Consider the following 21,159-nt stretch of genomic DNA (forward strand, 5'->3'; position numbering starts at 1 on the left):
ACTATATTTACCATGAAATGTTTTACGAGACTGGTCAAACTTGTATATGGGAGAAGCAAAACCAATGAGTAAAATAAGTTAATATAATTAAATGAAACTATTTACAATGTGTTCTGCAAACAATAATGACAATAATTAATTAGGTTTCTCAGTATGAAAACTTACCCATCCACACACAATACAATTTAATCATTACAATATATATAATACTTAACCTAATGGAGCAGGAACACAATAATATAAGTAAAGACAATATGAACTCTCAGCCAACAACCATACTGTCCACAAACTGATTCACCTATCAGAATGGAATCAAACAACTAAAGCTTTGACTCATCCCATAGTCAGTAACATGGCCCAGTGTGGTGACACTTGGCAGTCATCACACTTTTTATGTGAAAACAATATGGCTGCTTTATTACATAGGTAGATAAATAACTGTAGGAATAAATGTAACATCTTACACAAAAGATGCATGGTTCCCCAAAACAAGAAATAACATGGTACACAAATGAATTTTAATTACCGAGTGTTGTAACAGGAGAACAGTACTATACTGTATACAGAACAGCATACAAAATTCAGTACATTATGGTCTTATTTATTGTGTTGCCTGGCAAGTGTTGAACCATTTGTTACTTTCTCCCTTGTTTGGGAAAATTTATCAGTTTCATACCTTATTTACCTAACAGTCACCCTCGAGGTGGCAATGCTTAAGGGTGAACCCCTTCATTGTTTTTCAAATTTTTTCGAGGGCTATTTTGAAGCCCAGTACTGTTCTTGATTCCACAGCTTGACCTGGTAGTCTGTTGTTGCTCCCTGTATGGCCAAGGCAGAAGAGCAAGGACTAATCAGTTCCAATTTATTCAAAATCTTCTGAAAAGTCTCAATTGCATTATCATGAAGTCTTATCATACACCAGCTTAGGAATGATTAATGCTTGTAGATGTTATTGTAAGGCAGTTGTTCAGGTTCACATGAAGGTTAGCCCCCAGTTTATTTCATCTGATTATAGATGCTCCAACACCACCTGGGGGATGAAATTAGGGTAAGTTAGCAGAAGAGTGGTTAATCTTAAGGTGGATGGGCAGATGTTTGTGTGATCCATCATTTGAGAGAGGTCCAGTGTGGCAACCACGCCTCGCCACAGTACTGCACTCAAGGTGATTCTGTATAAGGAGATAAACCTTGTATATTTGTGATGGAAGGTGCTATCTGTACCTGCACCAATGTTGGTCAAGTCTGGTCTTGAATGAGCTCACTCACTGCTGTGTCAATGTTCCCAGGCAGATTGTTCCAAAAGTTCACAACCCTCACTCCGAAGAAGTTTGCCTGACAATTTTCTAAACTCGTAACTTCTTAAACCTTAAGTTGTCACCTCTAACGGAGCATTCATCTGCCAGCTCCAGGTATGAACACTTGACTGAGTAATATCACCTGAGGTGTTTATAAACTTCTATCATGTCACCCTTTGTCCGCCTCTAGTATAAGCTAGGGACATGATTTTCTGGGGTTTTCCTATTTTACGTTTTTTCCCACTGTTTTAGGCGACCCACATGAATCGCTTAGATCCGTTGAGAATTTTTTTGGGGGGAGTGGTATGACCATGACGAGAGAAAAGGTTAACAATAATTGACCCTCTAGGGTCAATGGGTCAGTTTACTGACTGCCACACAAGTATAATGAGCTAGTATACTTAGTATAGTGGCCGCACTCTACATGTCCATGCATTACATCATATACACTCTATTTCTCTTTGGCTGAGTATTGCTTGTTTTGCATTCCATTCTTCAATTCTTTAGTATTTAATTGACCAAAGATCAATGACATACAACGCCACTATTAGAAGAATTTTTCAATATAACTAAGTTTCCATATATATCAAATGCTTGCTGTTGAAGCTTGGTGCTTATACAGCAACCCTTTGCTGCTGAAGCTGGGTGGATAGATCTGCGACACGTGTGTGTGGCTGCCTGGAGGGACCCGGTAAACGGTACGGCCGAATAAACAACTGGTCAAACAAGTATTTTGAAAATAATAATATGAGTTATAGATATTTTCAACATCCTCTTAATAAATGAATATCATATAGACAAAGAAATAAAGCGTTATGTTTGTCACTGATATTATACGGCGGTTGCAGTCTGGGATTTCATTTGTCCTGAGCCCAAGGCGTAGAGTACCATGCACAAATACACCAACATGGGAGAGGTGAGCCATGTTTCTATAAGTCTGCACCAGACACCCTTGCCATTGTGAGGGATTACCGTTGAGAAATATCTATGATGTAGTGAAGCTACATTTTTGGGCTGTTCAGCTAATTGTGCCATCACTATTTTTTGTATACAGTACTCACCCAGTTGGCTTCAGCTAAGCAATAAATGTTTGATGTAAATGCAGTTCCATTTGTTAATGTTAAAGCAGTTCATGTTGAATCATGGGGACATAGTGAACTACCTGTACATAATTTTGAGTGTATGTACAATGTAATATTAATTTACTGCTTTCTGTGTTTCAGAGTAAGACCAATTCTTTCTGCCATAGGAATCTATTAATTAATCATGTCTGGAATAAAAATTATTAGTGTGAATGATCTGTCAGAAATAAATTTAAGTGGAGCTGGCTGCAAGAGACTGCAGTTGTGGATGGAAATACTCTGTCTTTTGACTGTTTTTCAAAGCCGAGTCTCCCAGGGTAAATTATTTACACATTGTGCTGTGACAATATAAATTATGGAAGCACTGCAAGCTCATGTGACCAAACCAAAACACATTAAAGATTGGAAACTTAGACATAGCAACATAACTCTTATCAATAGTTCCACAGAAGGATTGATATAGTGTCTGCCCCACCAAAATGTAGGTACCACAAGGCGACTGGCGCCTCTCTTGATCGTGTGGTAAACAACCAAGTAATTGTTTGTATGTCTGCTCAAGTATTAGGTTATTGGGGTATGGTATATACTGTATAATTAAATGTATTGGCCTAACAATCATTTGCTTAAATGTAAAAATGATAATTATTGTGATGCAATCAGAAATTCAGAACTGTTCTCTGTTATATGTTACAGTATATTCATTAGCATAGCTAAATTTAAATTTATTTTCATTAGCTGCTCAATAGTCAATAAATTTTGCTCTGAGTGCTTTCCACCAGTGAGTTTACTATTTGTTTTTATAGGCAATGGTGCTTGGTGTAATCGCAGAACATTCGCTTCCCATGACCATGCCACTAGTGATGATAGTCCTTCCCAAGGAACTAGCTAAGGATTGTAGAGCTCTGGATGAAATGACAATGGACTGCACATCAGCCTCTTATAAATTGTCTTATGGCTTGAAGAAAAGTTTTCTAGATACCATTCTTCAAGAGATGAGGATCTAGCCTTTTTCTTTGAACACTGATGAAGCTTCAACAAAAACACATCTAAGAGTATTAGGTGTAATTGGTCACAAAGTCACCAAAAGATGATGGTAGAACACCAAGCAGCTATTGAGTTTACAATGGTAACCAGTCAATCTCTATTCAAAGCTTTAGATGATCTCTTTGAAGAGCATCAACTACCATGGGAAAACTTAGTTTCTATTCTCATGGATTCCTGTGCTATAATGAGAGGTTCCCAGAATGGCTTGGAACAACAGATAAAAGAAAAGAGAGCTCCACATTTGTTGGACATAGATGGAGATTCATGTCATCACATTCATAATGACTGCATGAAATATGCAATCTTATAGGTATAAAGTTTTCAAGACCAGAATGCCTTGTCCCACATCACTGGCTTTCTACCTGTGATGTGAGTGTCAGCACCTTGCATCTGTGGGATGCTTATGTCCTGTTTTATTTCCCCTTCCTGCAAAAGCAAGACAAGGAAATATACAAAGATGGATTAGATTCAGTTCTCTCAAAGCATAACATCTCACAACCCTTTAGAAAAAGAATTAAGGAAGTATGGAAAGAGTTGAAGGAAAGGTCAAAAAACTTCACAGATGAGAGCAAGAACAGAAAAGCGAATATGTGAAAGAGTGAATTATCAAGTTTGATATTAGTAGATAACTTGTCACATTGCTTAATAAACAAATAAGCAAAATTAAAATGCTTGAAGACATGATCAAACAAAATCATCATATTTATGTTTTAAACCATTAATATTTTTATGGCATTTAATGGCGTATGAAATCTAAAATTCAATACAGCATGCCCGGATAATTCGCGGATTTTTATTTCGCGTTCCTCTATTATTTGCGGACGACACCCAGGATGTGCCCAAGAATGACTGTGGGTAGTTTTAAAGTTGCTGGCCTTTTCGCAACCGATACGGGGATCGCGTGAGTTTTGTGGAGTCCAGCAAGGTGTCTCTCTTGTCCCGGGAGGCTGGCCCACTCGCACCCTCACTCCCTCCGCCTCAGTCCGAGATAAACACTTGTTCGTCTCGTGCGTGTGCTCTTCGTGTTTGTGATGGCTCCCAAACGCTCTCAACCACCTTCATCCAGCTGTGGGAAGGTGCCCACACAAGTGAAGAGAGAAATGAAGGTCATGACCCTAGTGGAGAAGATACAACTGCTGGACAAACTTAGGAGTGGCCAAAGCTTTGCCACGTGTGGCCGGGAGTACGGCGTCAACGAGTCAACTGTCCGTTACATTAAGAAGAAAGAGAAGGAAGTACTACAGGGTATTTCAACATAGTGACTGAGCAAAAAGGTAAGATTGGCTGGGAGTGAATACATACACTGGTTGATTACGAGTTGTTGATAATATTTAAAATGGTTGGGACTGGGCTGTTCTTATAGCATAATAATAATAATAATAATAATAATTAACGGTTTATTGAAAAAGTTCAGCAGTCCGAAGGCTGAAAATATACATTAGACAAAAATTGCGTATTACATACAGACATGGGGTGGGTGGGTGGGTCGTTTAACAAAATCTTTCATTACTAAAAGGAGAAGAAACATAAATTGAACATACAAATTATTATAGTTGCAGATGATGGCTCGGGCTGGTCACTTGCCTTACTGTGTGAGGTCACGTAGGCCACCTGATGCAGTAACTCGTCCTCGGGTGTTGATATGAAGGACCTCACGTGGTCATGGAGACATCTAGTGGTGTGTGTGTGTGTGTGTCTACACATTCACACATACCGGTATACAATACTGGTAAAAGAAATAATTGTCCTAAGGGCAAACACATGAAGGGAATATATATTTCTGTACACAAGTAAAAATGTACCCCTCCCCTGGTCAGCAAATGTTATTCATGGATTTGGCTATTCGCAGCCATTTTGAGAACCTAACCCCCGCGAATTTGAAGGGCATGCTGTATTTTATAATGTTTTAACTTTACTATAGGTTTTCTATAGGGATAGAAAACTCTACTGGAGTTCTGTGAAGCAGAAATGCCTCTACTGAAGGAGTATGTCCTTCTCTTTCAAAATAAAGATCCATAAGTTCATAAATTGCATGATTCACAGAAGAAGACCTTCCAGTAGTTCCTTACTTGTTTTATAAAGCCAGATTTCTTGATTAACAGCAAGGGAGAAAACCTCTCTGCATCCCAGATGGCATAGATGAGTATGCAAGAAAATTAAATATTTATGTCACAGCCTTATGTAGGTGAAAACTGTAAGATCATTATGCAGTCTGAGATAACTGTGGAAGCCACTGCATCTGAATTAAAAAACAAGGTCAGAAGAGCTACAGAGATTGTGGATTGAAGGATGTCTTTAATATGGCGAGATTAGAATCCGAGGACAGGACTACCCAGGGAACACTGTGAAGATACTGCACCGAGTCTACCCCCCGGCGCTCCTTCCAAGCGAGTTTTGGCTGTCTGTATAAACAGACAGTCTGTATAAACAGCAGAAATATAGTTATCCCAGGTCGAGTATATTGAACCCATGAATGTTGGTGTTACCAGTGGTACCGTTGGTATAGGGGTTGAGTCCACCAACCAGGTGTACTACCACTGAGTCTAGTTAAAGTGCCATGTTGTTCATTCCGTACTAACATGATGTGCTTAAAAATATCTTAATTTTGGATCTTGTCGAGTGTGTTATATATTCATCTGTATTGACAATGAAGTAATATAATGAGTGTGTCATGTTGTAATCAAGAAATGAAGATCTATTTTGCTATGTTTAAAGTAAGACCTAAGTGGTCCAGTCTTGTCTGAGTGTACTTAATTAACATCTTGTTCATGCCATATGTTAATAAATATTAAATTAGTAAACTACAAGTATCACCACTCTATCCCTTCAACCCGTTGGTTCTCAGAAAATAACTTTGTAACTCACATGCCTAGAAGCTTGCTGGCACGCTACCTAACAGTTCAATGAGATATGTTATATTCTAATAAAAGTCTGTGTGGTGGCAGGCTACCGTCGTAAGTATACTAAGTGTTATAATAAGAATGACATGGTTTCCCAGACTAATCCATGGTTTAGAATATAACTAAAACAGGATATAATTGAGAGAAAGTAAGGACATGAAATTCAGAAAATACAATAATATATATGATGCAAATATATAAGTATAGAAAAGAGTAATAAACAGAATAAATATGAAATTAGGAAAAACAGACCTAACCTTACCTAACTAACCTAACCTAACCAAACCTAACCTTACCTAACTAACCTAACATATCCTAATCTAACTTAACTAAACCAATACAGTACAGTACTAGTCCTAATAATCCTGAAATCCATTTATTCTTATAAATATTTTGCTTATAATCTGCAATGTAAAATTAATTTTGCAAAAATTTACTTAAGTCTCATTAAGTGAACTTTTCATAACTAACATTTCTATAGCAAAATGTTAATTTCTTAAATAAAACTCTGTCCTGAATTAACTACATGACAATTAATCTATTATTATTATTATTACCACCAACCAAATCTCAAAAATTTTATCTTTGAAATCAATAGTTGAGACATTTCTAAGACACTTTTCATCTATGACATTTCCCTCGCAAGTGACCTATATTATTACTGTATTACAAGTATTGTTATTATTATTAGTCAATAAATTAAAGTGATATTTGGTTGGTCTCTTTAATACTACTGTAACATCTTTAAACTCATTCAGTCATTTAATTCTGAAAATTTGAAAATTAATCTCATTCAAAGTCATTTAAGTCCTCCTGCATTTAAAGTCATTCATAAAACTGTTCATTTATATGCATTATTACTGTTGTGATAAAAGAAAATGAAACTTTTAGTTGGGAGGACTCCTTTACTTTTTTATTATGATTGTAAGATAAAATCAATTATTTTACTTTAATATATTTTATTTCATTTTCTTTGCCACTGATTGACCCGGTAGCCGCTTGCGAGGTCGATCACGTCTCTGTTAGGCACTGTGGGCATGTACTGGCTATCTGTTAGGCACTGTTGGCAATACATGGGCCCAACTCATTGAGGAACAAGGGCACAGACACTACTCTGAATATCATAGCCAGTAAAGTGACTCCCGGAATAAAAGGAGACCGTTATACATGAACTGTGCAGCAGTTGATAAAGTTAAGAAAAAATCTCAGAAATTCAAGATGTGGGTTGGGACAAATGATGAACAGGACAGGAGGATGTATGCCAGATCCAGGAACCAAGCAAAGTCAGAGTGCAAGGAAGAGCTGAAAAGGAGTTCCAGAGGCAGATTGTAAGTGAGGTAAAATCATACCCGAAGGCTTTCTACCGCTAAGCAAAACAAAAATAAAAAACACGTGAAGGCGTACCCGGGTATCAGATCTGAGGCTTGATGGTATTTATGCAGATTCAGACCAACACAAGGCGGAGGTGTTAAAAGAATTCTATTCCTCGGTGTTCACAAGAAAGGATGCAACCAATCTTCCGGCGTTTGAAAAAAGATGGTGTGACACAGTGCTGACCCACATTGTGTTCTCAAAAGAGGGTATACAAAATAAACTGTCTCAGCTAAAGGTTCATAAGAGTCCCAGCCCTGACATGGTGCATCCCAGAGTGCTAAGAGAGTTGTGCAACAAGCTTGCTGAGCCCCTTTGGATCCTGTTTGGTAGGTGCCTGGAGGAGCAAAAGGTCCCCAGTGACTGGAAAATGGCTATGTGAGTCCTATATTCAAGCAGGTCGATCATTACTCCACGAATAATTAAAGACCAGTGACCCTGACCAGCATTGTGTGTAAAGTACTAGAGTGCATTATAAAACATGCCATAGTGGAACATCTACTAAGAAACAACCTTGAGAAGGACTGCCAACGTGATTTTATGCTGGAACGCTCCTGCTTGAGACAATTACTTACAATGCTGGATGTTTGGACTCAAATTCTGGAGCAGGGTGGCAACATCAATAATATATACATATAAATTTTGTCAATGCTTTTGACAAGTGTTCATGGAGATGTTTACCTGTATGTTATATCAGGCTGGACCTGTAATGTAGGTACAGTGCTGTAATAGTCTGCCACCTGGCTACCTCTTGTTCATGACTTATGTACAATATATTGCTGCTGAAACTCACTTAGTGGGTTACTATTAACTGAAAATGTGGTACACTAGATGCTAGAAAGGTATCTTTATATAACAGTTGTACCATTAATATCTTCAAATGAGGAACAGCTAAGCACCATCATCCATGTCCTGACTCATGCTCTGCCATATACTGTACAATAATAATTTTAAAAAATCTGATGCCGCTGCTTGATTGGGCATCTTGCTGCAGTAAAAATTACTTATAAATATTTTTATAAATAATGTTATATACTATATCTCTTGCTGAAACCTTAACTCAACATATAATATAATTACTGTATGTGTATTCATTGTCAGCCAGCTATTGCATGGGGGAGGAGACCTCACAACGGAAAAAATACGATGGTTACTAAACTTGTGAAGAAAATACTTATAATGTCTGTAATTATGAGTATGTCAGTATAATGACATGAGTGTTCAACAAAGGGGAGGAAGGGACTTGGAATTTGGTCAAGAGACACAAACATACATCAGGAGTTAGATAGAAAGATATAAAAAGGATGAGAGACAAAGACAAACAACTAACAGGAGCACAGTTACAACAACTTGTATTATGAGTTAGAGGGGCACAAAGATTTCCACCATAGGGTATGAGAGCTGTTCCTTTAGTTTACAGTTTACCTTGCCATAGGTGATGGTGATAGTGCCATGGTGGTGGTGGCAGCTCTTGTTCCATGCTCCAGCTGGTCATTTTCAGCTGTGATAGTGCAGTTCAATTTCCCAAAGATTTGTTGTAAAATCTCCTGTAACCAACAAAATATTATATTTACTACAGTATAAAGGACTTAGGGAGGTTAGGTTAGGCGAAGTTGCCATTAGGGTGTTTAATCACCTGGTAAAATAAGCTGGAGTGTCTAACTTCCATGGTATCTATGGCCAGTAATGAAACAGTCAATGACATGGTAACAAATCTCACAACTCTCATATGAGGATACGTGACTTCTCTGACCTAACTTAACATCCCGGCCAGGTGCCTCCAGTCTGCCCAGCTGGGAATTCCCGGCTTAGTAACCACTTCCTGTATTGCTGGCCTGTCACCCTTCGTATTTAAGTGAACCAAAAGAGTCATAAAGCAAATATCAAACTCATTCCTGAGCCTCTAGCAAGCTACTTGTTTGAAGAAAAAGTTGGAAGTACACCGACTAAGACGCCACAGTATCCTGGTCCAGGCCAACACATGAGGCCAAAATACCCATAATAAAATTTTCTGCTTTATCAAACTATATAAAACGAGTTACTAGTATTATAAAAAAAACATACATACCTAAATCACCTATTTTCCAATCACCAATAACGTGATAATTGTCCGTTTATTATGGTGAGCTTCTCTGTCACAGGCGTTTGTTTACAGACTTCTGTCCCACCCGACTCCTCGTCACCGACAGCCCGACGCTTGTGACCGACGGTGACGAGCCTGAGGGGTCGAGGTGCTCAGGACACTCCAGGAATTGTTAATGTTAATAAACCGAGTTAATGGCATTTATATTTTGATAAATTATTTCTGATAACAAAATATATTGAACCGAATTATATAGTGTATATTCATGTTACAAATGTTAAGTTTTGGTGATAATTTATTTTTTAATTTGCCCCGCGAGTGGGCTAATTTATTGGGCATTCTCTTTGCATCAATGAGCATCTCTCAATATATGACCTGGGTTCAAGTCCCAGCCTGAAACACACGTGTTACAGGTTTCCTCCTACACTAACACTGAACAATTAAGTTAAAACAAAGTAATAAAAGAAGGAATAGCTAGTAAGCCGATAGAGGCGGATTAAACCCTAATTAATCAATCAATGAGAGTACTGTAGTGGATTTCTCCCCTACAAACGCTGTTTCTCGCTGCGTAGCCGACCCCACGAATTCCACAGTGTGTGCCTCGTGGTCTAAGTCAACCAGCGCCGCCATACATCACGGGGCGGGGGTCAACTACTAAGCCACGCCAACCCCAGCTATTTAAGACCTGACCTCGTGGTGACCTGGCTCTTTCTACCTCCACCAACCAGCTAGCAACACCTCCTCCGCCGCTGCCTGGCGGCCCTCGCTCCTCCTCCTCCGCCTGCCTGGCGGTCCTCGCTCCCGCCGGCGAGCATGGCGACCCACAAGCTGTCCTTCTCTGAGCGTCCTCACCAACCAGCTCTCTCTACTGTACATCACGCTTGTAACCATGCTGCCTTCCCAGCACCAAGCTGCATTGTACATCCAATACAACATGTATATAGAGAGCACACTGTGAGTTTCCTTTCTCCAACCATCCTGAGTGTGAACCAAACATCTTGAACCCCACAGTACCATCCTCATATCTTAGGTGTGTTTTTACCACTCGTTAGTCTCTGCCTTAGCCTGGCCTCCCTCCTTTCAACTTTACCAAAGTACGGTATCACATTTTTTTAAATTATTTCTCTAAGTTTTTGCTGACATTAGTACCTTTTCATTGCTTTCCAGAAAGTGTAACTTATTTTTAACACTCGCCTATAACGCACCATTTCAAAGGCCTTTTAACCTCTTTATGCTGCATGGTAAATGTTATAAAATCGATTATGTATCATGTCTGCATGATTGTGCGAGGTGAAATGATAAATACATTGGAAAAACTGTTCCATTTCCAATTACAAGTAAACAAAACTTGGACCTTTGGAGATTCAAGAATGTATCCATTATTCAGAAAGATGGTTAATTCAAATAACACAATAATTTATCTTCATGAAAAATCCTTTATTCAAGAGTATATCACATATGTCTGGTGCTGCTACAACATAGTGGTGATCATCAGTCATGGGGCGAGCTGGGCATAACGCGTTGTGTGTTGGAACATAGAGGAAGCATCACAGCTCACATACATAGTGACACATTTCGAGTCCTCCGATTGACCTTTTTATTTGTAAAACACATTACTGTTGTATAAATCATTTGGATTTAAGCCATTTTTAGCTTGATTAGAAAATGTATACTGTACAAGTACTATGTTTCCGAAATAAAGTGTTTTAGTGAGTAAAAAATTAATGGCACAAATATTGAATCATAATTCGAGTAATTTTAATCATGATTCAAACTTGACGGGTCGGAACGCACGAGTTTACTGTACCAGCTCACCTCGTAACAGAACATATAACAGTAAAACTTCACAAACATATGAGAAGCTGAGAACAATAATTCTTTTTTGAGAATCTTTACATTAAGAATCCTCATGAAGCATCTAAAAAAATCTTGCCTTTTTTATTTTTCAAGAATCTTCATGTCACATTGAGAGAGTCTCAAGGAAGCCCATTGAAGCTGTTTTGAAGCTTTGCGTTATCTGTAAGAAGCCTCGGGTCGCTACGGAAAGCTTTGCTCGACACAAAGACCAATCAGTTCATTCAATAAACATTAAACAGACTTACTGAATACTTGCACATATTCAGACACTCAGGAAAGCTTCACAAACAACTGTGTCACCCAAACAAGTATACAGTCTTCATCATTCAATCATCCAGACATACATAACATACACACATAGATACACATACATACATACATACAAGCATGAGCACACATACATAAATAAAGGTAAAACATTATCAGTAAAAGCCTCATCAAACAGCCAAAGACGATTGAGAAGAACACAATAGTAATCATGTACAGAAGACAATATGAACTCACAAAGCACATCCTTACAATAAATAATTTAATTACCTTTTATCAGTGCCTCATAAAAACAACAACAACACTTTAACTGGAAAATTAACCCCAATACGTCATGATATACTGTAAAACCGTCTTGAAGCCAACTACTGTACTGTATTTCCTATGCATGAACCAAAGCAACAGAGAAGGATATGTATTCCTTCATTACTCTAAGAAAAAGTTGAATCGTCTTTGCCTCTTTGGGCCAAATTCAGGAATAGCACTCAAGCAACGGGATCTTGAGTGTGTTTTATCATTCACAAGTATATAACGGGATCTTAAGTGTACTGTATTATCATTCACAAGTAATAAAATATAAGAAACAAACATAGTAATACAAGAGTCTCATCAATATTTATTTTTATTTAATTTACTTAATCTGGTGGTTGGTGAAGGGAGAACAATTTTGTTTATTTCATTTGTCTTCTTCCTTCACTATGGGTGTTAACTGTCCGAGCCACAAGCCTCTGTATACCTGCTTTTGTTTTTCTATCAGCTTTTGTCTGTAATCTAGTTGGTGGCCAATAGGCATCTGTATCCATACTAGATGTTCATATCAATGGTTTCTATTAATTTAAAACATAAAAAAAAAATCAACTGGGATTTCAATATGAACTAATAATCTCGATGTTTAAGACGGATATAAACTCATCTCGGTATATACAAGACAAATATGAATTAAAGTTTTAGTATCTCGGATCAAAATGAATACTGCTAATCTTTATCCATAGAGACGTAGATTAAGGAGTGATATATCTGCTTGCTTTTCTACCCTGACCAAACTCACTGTCAAAATTGTGAGGTGATCTATATAGTGACGCTGAAATTATATCCGTCTAAGTCAGACTCAATACTAATTATATTAAATCTTGTGTATATGAGTGTTGTGGTGTGGTTACTGTAGGTGTAGTGTTCATACTGTGGGTGTAGTGTTCATATAATTAAGGTCAGTGTAGCCAGGACAGGGTCAACACCCACACAGGTATATACAGACCCACCTTGTGTACCACCAATCGCAGCAAATCCATAGGAACCTAAGAACTAACAGTGCACCAAAACTCAGTGTACAGAGAGGATAAAAAAAAACGTTGTAGGTATTTTTGGTGTGTGGAACAATGATGTGTTGATGAGCAGATGAGGGCTGGAAGTAGTGGCCTTCCCATAATCCACCATCAATGGAAATAGTCTATTTACAAGTAATTTGCCTACCATCAAGAGGATCAACTTTGGGACTAACTTAAACAGGAGGAAGGATGTGTAGGTGTATGTGGTCTTCAACAAGAGGTCTTCATATGTTGCTGAATTATTGTTGATGTGAAGCAGAAAACAGTGTTGTGAAGGTTGTTGTGTTGTGAAGGTTGTTGTGTTGTGAAGGTTGTTGTGTGTGTTGTGGTGCAACTCGTGTAAATGAAGGTACTAAGAATGAGAAGCTGGGGATGGTAATTAACCCCAGGTTATACAGGCAGGTACACCAGTAGCACGGTCTAGCCTGAAGGTTTGTCCCTTTGAACAGGGTCCCTGCAGGAAGTGTTGGTAGCACTGGCCATCAGCCTGCCAGTAGTGGGTTGTCATGCCGGCATGACAGTCACAGGCCATGCGTCCTGTGTTGGGGTCCTCCACCACCAGTTGGCCCTCAGAACATGGCCCAGTAGTCATGCGTTCGTAGCACGTCTTGGACTCCTCGTGCAGCACATGGGAGGTGAAGCAGTTACACTCAGTTTGGCTGGATGTTTGGTTGAAGCTGAAGTACATGCCAACTGGACAGGGACCTACAGAGTGCTGCTCGTAGCAGGAGCCATCAGCCTCCCAGTAGTAGGGTGTCCATTCCTTGCGGCAATGGCAGCCTGAGATGCCTGTGTTAGGGTCCAGGTAGAAGAGCTGGCCAGCTGGGCAGGGACCACGGGAGTATTGGCGGTAACACCTCTGATCGGGTGTCCAGAAGAACCAGTTGTCAAAGCGTGTGCAGTGGGTCTTGCGCTCACAGACAGCGACGCCTGGCTGGGAGAAAACAAGCCAATCCCCAAGCTGGCAAGGTCCTCGTGAGTATGGCTCATAACAATGGCCATCAGCTGTGGTCACGTTTCCTGGTAGGCACTTGCACTCCGTCTTGAGGGTGTCAAGGTTTCTCAGGTAGCAGTTGATGCCATCCTCACAAGCAGTCTGGTCGCAGGGGCCAGCAGTGTTAAGTGGGTAGCAAGAACCGTCCTCTTCAAGCATGTAGCCATCGCGACACTCACACACAGGCTCCAGTGTGCGGTAGTCGAACTTAAGGAGGTGACCCTTGGGGCAGGGACCTTGTTCATAGAGCGGGTAGCAGCGGCCGTCAGCGCGGAAGTAGTGCATGATGAGTTCAGCGGTGCAGGAGCAGAAGCCATCGGTAGAGGGGCCGCGACCCATGAACAGCTCCCCAACATTACACGGCCCCTGGGTGTACTCTTGGTAACACGCACCATCAGTCCACCGTGCCCAGAACCCGGGACATCTGCAAGACAAGACTGTGTTAAATACTTGCAACTCTACTGCACAAATTATACAAAAAAGTTTAACATATTAAATACTTGTGGCTAGTTAATACACATCACACACGTGAAAAATAACAGTAATTACGTCACAACACTTAAACACTCGTGTAATCCTGAACTCTATACAACACAACTCTGACAATAACACACACACTCGTCTATATAGTACAGTACTTATATAACACACAGAAGACCATCATTCGGACATTCACAGGACATAAACACCTACACATGCATTAGTTACAAACCTCAAAACCTCTTAAATATAATAAGTAAAGATACATTACAATCATTCAATAAACAAAAGATATGGCCATGTGTTTCAGGCTAATATAGTCTTAGGTAATCTCCAACTACAAATCTTTAATAACCAACTCTCTCCCCATACAGTGTTACCAGATCACCTGTCTCACAAAACACAGGGGAGCTGGGACAAACTTCAGCTGTTGACTGTACATAGGAAACCGTACACTGCCATGGTCTATGTAACCGCATACTGTACCTGTAATGTCTGTATTCACGCTGAACTGTATATCTGCATGCTCTGTATACATGCCAATCCAATCGTAAACCTGAATGGCAACTTTATTGAATAAATAGTATTGTATAGGGTGCAATCTACACGTTATAGGGGTTATAATCTACACGACTCAGCTGCAGGAAACAGCACAGCACAACACACTAAAACTACAGTTGACCTCAGACTAACCTACACTCAGCGTGACCTGTATCGTTAGCCGCTAGCTGTTGACCTTGGCCGCAGGGACCCCGTGTGAACTCCGGGTAGCAGAGTCCAGTGTTGGGCCAGTACACGTGGTAGTCGGCGCACACGCAGTCCTGCTTCCCGTCCACCACTACCGCCTCGAAGCCCTCTGGACACGGCTTGAGTTGTCGTTCTCTGGCAGGTCCCGCCCACACGCTCGTTGTTGCCAACACCAACACAACCACCGACAACATCCTGTGGTGAATTAATTTATTTTAGGTATACACATCAAGGTTACTTCATTTTCCTTAAAGACTACAATCACTACATATTTCCCGTTGAAAATTCTGATGCTCATTATATGTATCTTATAATTAACAATAACAACACCATAAACAACATCACGTAGAGAAATAATAACCTAATCCTTTCAACATATTTTCCTTAGATCTGATATAAATACTGTATGTTAATGTGTATTTGCCGTTGAAATTATGACTGTGGAAAATATTTTAGTTACCCTTCTAGAGAAAACGTTTTCTTACACGACCTCCAACACTGTCAGGGGATACTTAAGTTTTCCCCCTTACTGGTGTGTAATACTCCACTTACCTCCACCTAGGCAAGGACATACTCGTATACCTTACAAACATATTTTAAACACCTTAAATCTAGAATAACAACATCCAACTAAAATATATTATCCTTTAGTTCTCAATATCCGACGGAAAAAATAATACCTTTGAGTCATATGAAATTGTCGACAAATTTCTTCTCAAATTACAAGCAACAGTCTCTAGTAGGGGAATATTTTGTCTTCATTATGGTGGACGTGAAAGTTGTGTCGCAAGATCTCGCAGCTGTCAGGGGTATCAGTCACAGCCAAGGGTAAATATGCTTTCATTACCTTTAAACACATAACTGTATAATCTGTAATAATAAAAGGAAGTGTCTGTTCGTGAGTGTAACTGTCATTCATTCTGTCTGTCTGTCTGTCTGTCTGTCCCAGCGATATCTCCAAAACGGAAGCAGTTAGAGACGTGAAACTTTACACACGTATTATATGGGTCCCAGGGTTACTACCACCACAGGCGACTATAAGGTGCGGTCTACAATGGTATTTTTAGTCAAACCTAACCTAACCTAACTTGACCTAACCTATTTCGTGTGGGAAGCCAAGTAATGTTGTTAGAATAGAATATAATAGCCGGCGCGCCATATTGCCGTCAGTATTAAATAGAAAAACAAATCTAAATTATACAAATGTTTCCAAATTAAATACGAAATATTTCCAGATTACATAAATGAGTTACATAATGGTGGTGGGGCCCGGTCGGTGGGTGTTGTCTCTCTCTCTCTCTCTCTCTCTCTCTCTTTGTGTTCTGTACTTTGTGATAATTATTGTTACTACAACTACTACTACTACTACCACCATCACTACTACTATTACTACCACCATCACTACTACTACTACTACCACCATCACTACTACTTCTACCACCCTCACTACCACAACCACCATCACCACAATGGTTAGAGCCACGGCCAAGGACTAGTAAATACTGCCCCATCACCCTGACTCATCCACAGCTAAACGAGATTCCTTCTTCATCACCATCATCACCACCATCACCATCATCTCCATCATCACCACCATTATCACCATCAAATCCACTACCATTATCAACATCACCATCTCCACCAACACACACACACACACACACAAGATGATGAGCGGTGGTGGTGGTCAAGTCAGTGACATCTCTCTCTCTCTCTCAATATTGTTAAAGACAGTCTTTACCTTTCTGTAATGATGCGCGTTCCCCTCTTAGTTGAGTGCGTGTGCGTTTGCGTTCTCAGTTAAGTCCGTTGGTCTAATTCTCTTTCTCTCTTCTTCTTTCCTCCCCCGTAATGACCTTTTTCTCTCACTCTCTCTACGTTCAGTTCTGTTTGACGTCACTTCCTTCTCTCTCTCTCTCTCAACAATGTCCGGTTTAAAGGTCTGTTTTTGTCTTTCCTTGAAAACAATAAGGAAATTGTCTTGGCTTCTTCCCAGAAAAAAATAGCTTTCACAAATGTCTTTCTTCGCGTTGTCTTCTCCTAAATTGTCTTTCCTTCTTCTTCTTGTTGTTTTCCCTCTTCACCCTTTCTTCAATCTTTACTTTGTTTTTGTCTTCGAACGATTATTTTTATTTTTTATTGATTGATTAACCTATTTTCCTTCCTTTTTTGCCTATTCCTTTTTATCTGCCTTGTTTTTATGTCTTGTTTCACTGTGTTTATTGGCGTGTTGTCTTCTCGCTATTCGATTTTCTTTTGTTTATATCATTTATACATTTACTTTATCGTTTCCATTTTGTTTTTGTGCTTTCGGGTTTGTTTATTCGTTCTTTCTCTTCCTTTATTTATCAATATATTTCTGTTTCCTTTTCTTTATTCGGTTTCAAGTTCTGATCAACTCTAATCAAACACGCATATCAACGCTAACCAAACGCCTCACCACGCAGATGAACGCCAGGCAGATAAACACAAGATGAACGCCAGGCAGTTAAACACCACGCAGATGAACGCCAGGCAGATAAACACAAGATGAACGCCAGGCAGTTAAACACCACGCAGATGAACGCCAGACCAGAGAGGAGGAGAAGGTGGGTATGTGTATTCGCTCCCGCCGCCAGAAAGTCACTGAGAAACTTGTAGACTCAAACAAGCGAACCCGTCTGTCTCGCTGTCTAGGTGGCATGCATCTCTCTCTCTCTCTCTCTCTCTCTCTCTCCAATCATCACTCCTTTCCCAACATAACAACAGTGAGGGAAAGAAGGGAGGGGGTAGGAAAGATGAAGAGATAAGAAGGAAAGAGAGAGAAAGAGGCGAACAGGAGAAGAAAAGTAAAAGGCAAGGGGAGGAAAGAAAAAGGGAGGGGGAGGAGGAAAAGAAGAGAGAAAGAAAGAAAAGAGGGAAAGGGAGGGGAGGAAAGAGAAGACATGAGAAGGAAAAAAGAAGGGGAGGAAAACAGGAGGAGGAGGAGGAAAAAAACGGTAGGGGGAAAAAGGATGAAGATGGAAGTAGGAGGAGGGGGAAGAAAAGGAGGACAATTTGGGAAGAGTGAGGAGGAGAGGTCACTGGCCTCCCCTCACCTGAGCAACGGACGACCTCAAGTGTATTATTACAGGGTGTCTTTACGTGGGCAGGTGGGTGGGCAGGTGGGTGGGCAGGTGAGTGGGCAGGTGAGTGGGCAGGTAGGCAGGTGAGTAGGTGGGTAGGTGGGCAGGTGGGTGGGTGGGCAGGTGGGTGGGTCATCACTACACCTTTGGTATTTCACTTGAGATAAGAATAAAAAGAAGAACAAGAAGAAGAATAAGACGAAGAACAAAAAGAAGAACAAGAAGTGAGACAGACAGATAAAGGTAGCGCACACACACACACACACACACACACACACACACACACACACACACACACACACACACACACACACACACACACACACACACTGATTCCAGGGCGAAATTCCAACAGAGAACTACTAGTTGGGCGAGAGTCTCAGTGTACGATTGACGCCATATTGACGCTTATTATCTCCAGGTTGCAACTAAGGTTTCCGGGTTGAGGCACCAAAGGATGCTGCAGGGGAAGGGGGAGGGAGGGCGGGGAGGTGGAGGGGGGGTGGAGGGGAAGAGGCAGGAAGGGTGAAGAGAGTGAAGAAGAAGAAGGAAGAGGAAGAATAAAACATCAAGGAAGAAGAATAGAAGAGGAAGATAACAAAGAAGAAAAGAAGAACAACAGCCAAGAACAAGCGGATATTAAGAAGGGAGGAGGAGGAAATAAGAAGAAGATAAGGAAGGAGGAGGAGGAGGAGGAGGAGGAGGACCCGGTCAATCCAGTTATTTGTAGTCTTCTGCCGATTACTTTCACCCAGGAAGTGACGCGACCATCAGCAGATACGACCACCATTAACGGGTACGACCACCACGATCACCACCAGCAGATACGACCATCACCAGCAGGTATGACGACCACCAGCAGATACGACCATCACCAGCAGGTATGACGACCACCAGCAGGTACGACCATCACCAGATGGTACGCCAACCACCAGCAAGTACGCCCACCACCAGCAGGTACGCCCACCACCAGCAGGTACGCCAACCATTAACAAGTACGGCGACCACCAGCAGGTACGCCAACCATTAACAGGTACGACCACCACCAGCTGGTACGACCACCATTGACAGGTGCGACAACCACCAGCAGGTACGACTACCAACATCAGGTACGCCCACCATTAACAGGAACGATCACCAACAGCAGGTACGACCACAACCAGAAGGTACGACCACCACCAGAGGGTACGACCACCATTGGCAGGTGCGACCACCACCAGCAGGTACGCCAATCATTAACAGGTGCAACCACCAACAGCAGGTAAGACCACAACCAGCAGGTACGACCACCAGCAGGTACGACCACCACCAACAGGTACGACCACCACCAACAGGAACGTCAACCATTGGTACGACCACCCCCAGCAGGTACGACGATCACCAGCAGGCACGACCACCAGCAATAGGTACGACTCCCAGGCTCTCCATTATATATATATATATATATATAAATAAATAAATAAATTACCAATCTATCCATATGTCTATTTTTTATCTATCTGTCCAACTATCTATCTATCAATCTACTTTCCTTTCAATCAATCACTCCCTTTCTCCGTCCAGTCTCTCATTTTCTCTCCCTCCAGTCTCTCACTTTCTCACCTGGAGTCAATGACCTCTCACAATACTGGCCCCGAGGCAGTGTGAGGGTGACAACGAGATGGCGGACCCCCCCTGACCCTTGGCACCCCCTGACATCTGGTATCTTTTTTTTCTAATACATCGATTTGAATCACTCAATTGGCACCCATGGAGGAGGGTGTGGCACTTTCAACAGATGATAGGCTATGTGTTGGCCCGTGGCACTGGTCATTCATCCTCCCACTACAATATTTCAAGTGGCACTCAGATGTTATGGAAATCCAGGGTTGTTTTCTTTATTTATTTCTTGAAAACAAAAATAAATCACATTGTTCAGCCATATCAACAGAAACTGAATTTTGGACGAATTAAGTCTCACTTCTTTTCTCCTAAAATATTGGTAAAAGACTGGACAATGAAGCCACGGCCCTCGTAAAGTTAACCTTGTCACTTACTGTTCACCTGATAATAATTCCCTGCTTCAAGACCATTAACAGTGTGTGTGTGTGTGTGTGTGTGTTGGCATGGTGGTGATAATGTGTCGTCTGCATGTCTGTCTCTGAGTGGTTAGTGGTCTGAAGAGGATATGCCCAGGTGAGCTTGTGTGGATGTGCTCTCTCTCACTCCTTAACCTCACACACACACACACACACACACACACACACACACACACACACACACACACCGACTTATTAAAGGAAAAACCCAAAAGTGATTACCTCCCCCCAAACTAGAATAAAAAATCTACGTACATAGACTAGGAAAATTTTCTAGAGGGGGGAGGGGGGTGAGAGGGGGAATTCCCGGGAACATCTTGAGCCAGACAGCGCCCCAAGCACGTCTTATAAGAGGTTGAGACCAGACGATAAAGTGTGTGTTAGTGTTAAGTTTAAGTGCAAAGTGTAAGTGTGTTAGTGTTCAGTGTAAGTGTGCTAGTGTTAAGTGTAAGTGTGTTAGTGTAAGTGTTAAGTTTAAGTGTGTTAGTGTTAAGTGTAAGTGTAAAGTGTAAGTGTGTTAGTGTTAAGTGCT

At 40.8% G+C, this 21,159-nt stretch overlaps 1 protein-coding gene and 1 long non-coding RNA gene across 5 annotated transcripts in view; both read right to left on the reverse strand.

Annotated features, from left to right (window-relative positions):
* Positions 1 to 69: 69 nt before the first annotated feature.
* LOC121853225 lies at positions 70 to 9,906 on the reverse strand. Of its 2 annotated transcripts, XR_006086283.1 has the most exons (5): positions 9,761 to 9,906; positions 9,118 to 9,239; positions 5,491 to 5,540; positions 4,963 to 5,147; positions 70 to 1,030 (listed from the first exon to the last, which is right to left on the reverse strand). It is a non-coding gene; the product is annotated as an uncharacterized LOC121853225 (long non-coding RNA). The 2 variants fall into 2 exon arrangements; XR_006086284.1 differs by lacking the exon at positions 5,491 to 5,540.
* Positions 9,907 to 11,191: 1,285 nt separating this feature from the next.
* LOC121853223 overlaps positions 11,192 to 21,159 on the reverse strand; it is an 89,305-nt gene continuing 79,337 nt past the window's right edge. For 2 of the 3 annotated variants that reach the window (XM_042347224.1, XM_042347226.1), the window contains exons 2-3: positions 15,392 to 15,640; positions 11,192 to 14,642 (exon numbers count right to left, since the gene is read on the reverse strand). In XM_042347224.1, the coding sequence (XP_042203158.1) occupies positions 13,604 to 14,642; positions 15,392 to 15,639 (1,287 nt within the window). In that variant the 5' untranslated portion in view covers position 15,640 and the 3' untranslated portion in view covers positions 11,192 to 13,603. Of the gene's footprint in view, positions 14,643 to 15,391; positions 15,641 to 17,186; positions 18,065 to 21,159 lie in introns of those variants that run through there. The other variant, XM_042347225.1, reaches the window with a different exon arrangement.

Source organism: Homarus americanus, unplaced genomic scaffold, assembly GCF_018991925.1.
Source record: "Homarus americanus isolate GMGI-L3 unplaced genomic scaffold, GMGI_Hamer_2.0 scaffold53139, whole genome shotgun sequence".
Taxonomy (NCBI): Eukaryota; Metazoa; Arthropoda; class Malacostraca; order Decapoda; family Nephropidae; genus Homarus; species Homarus americanus.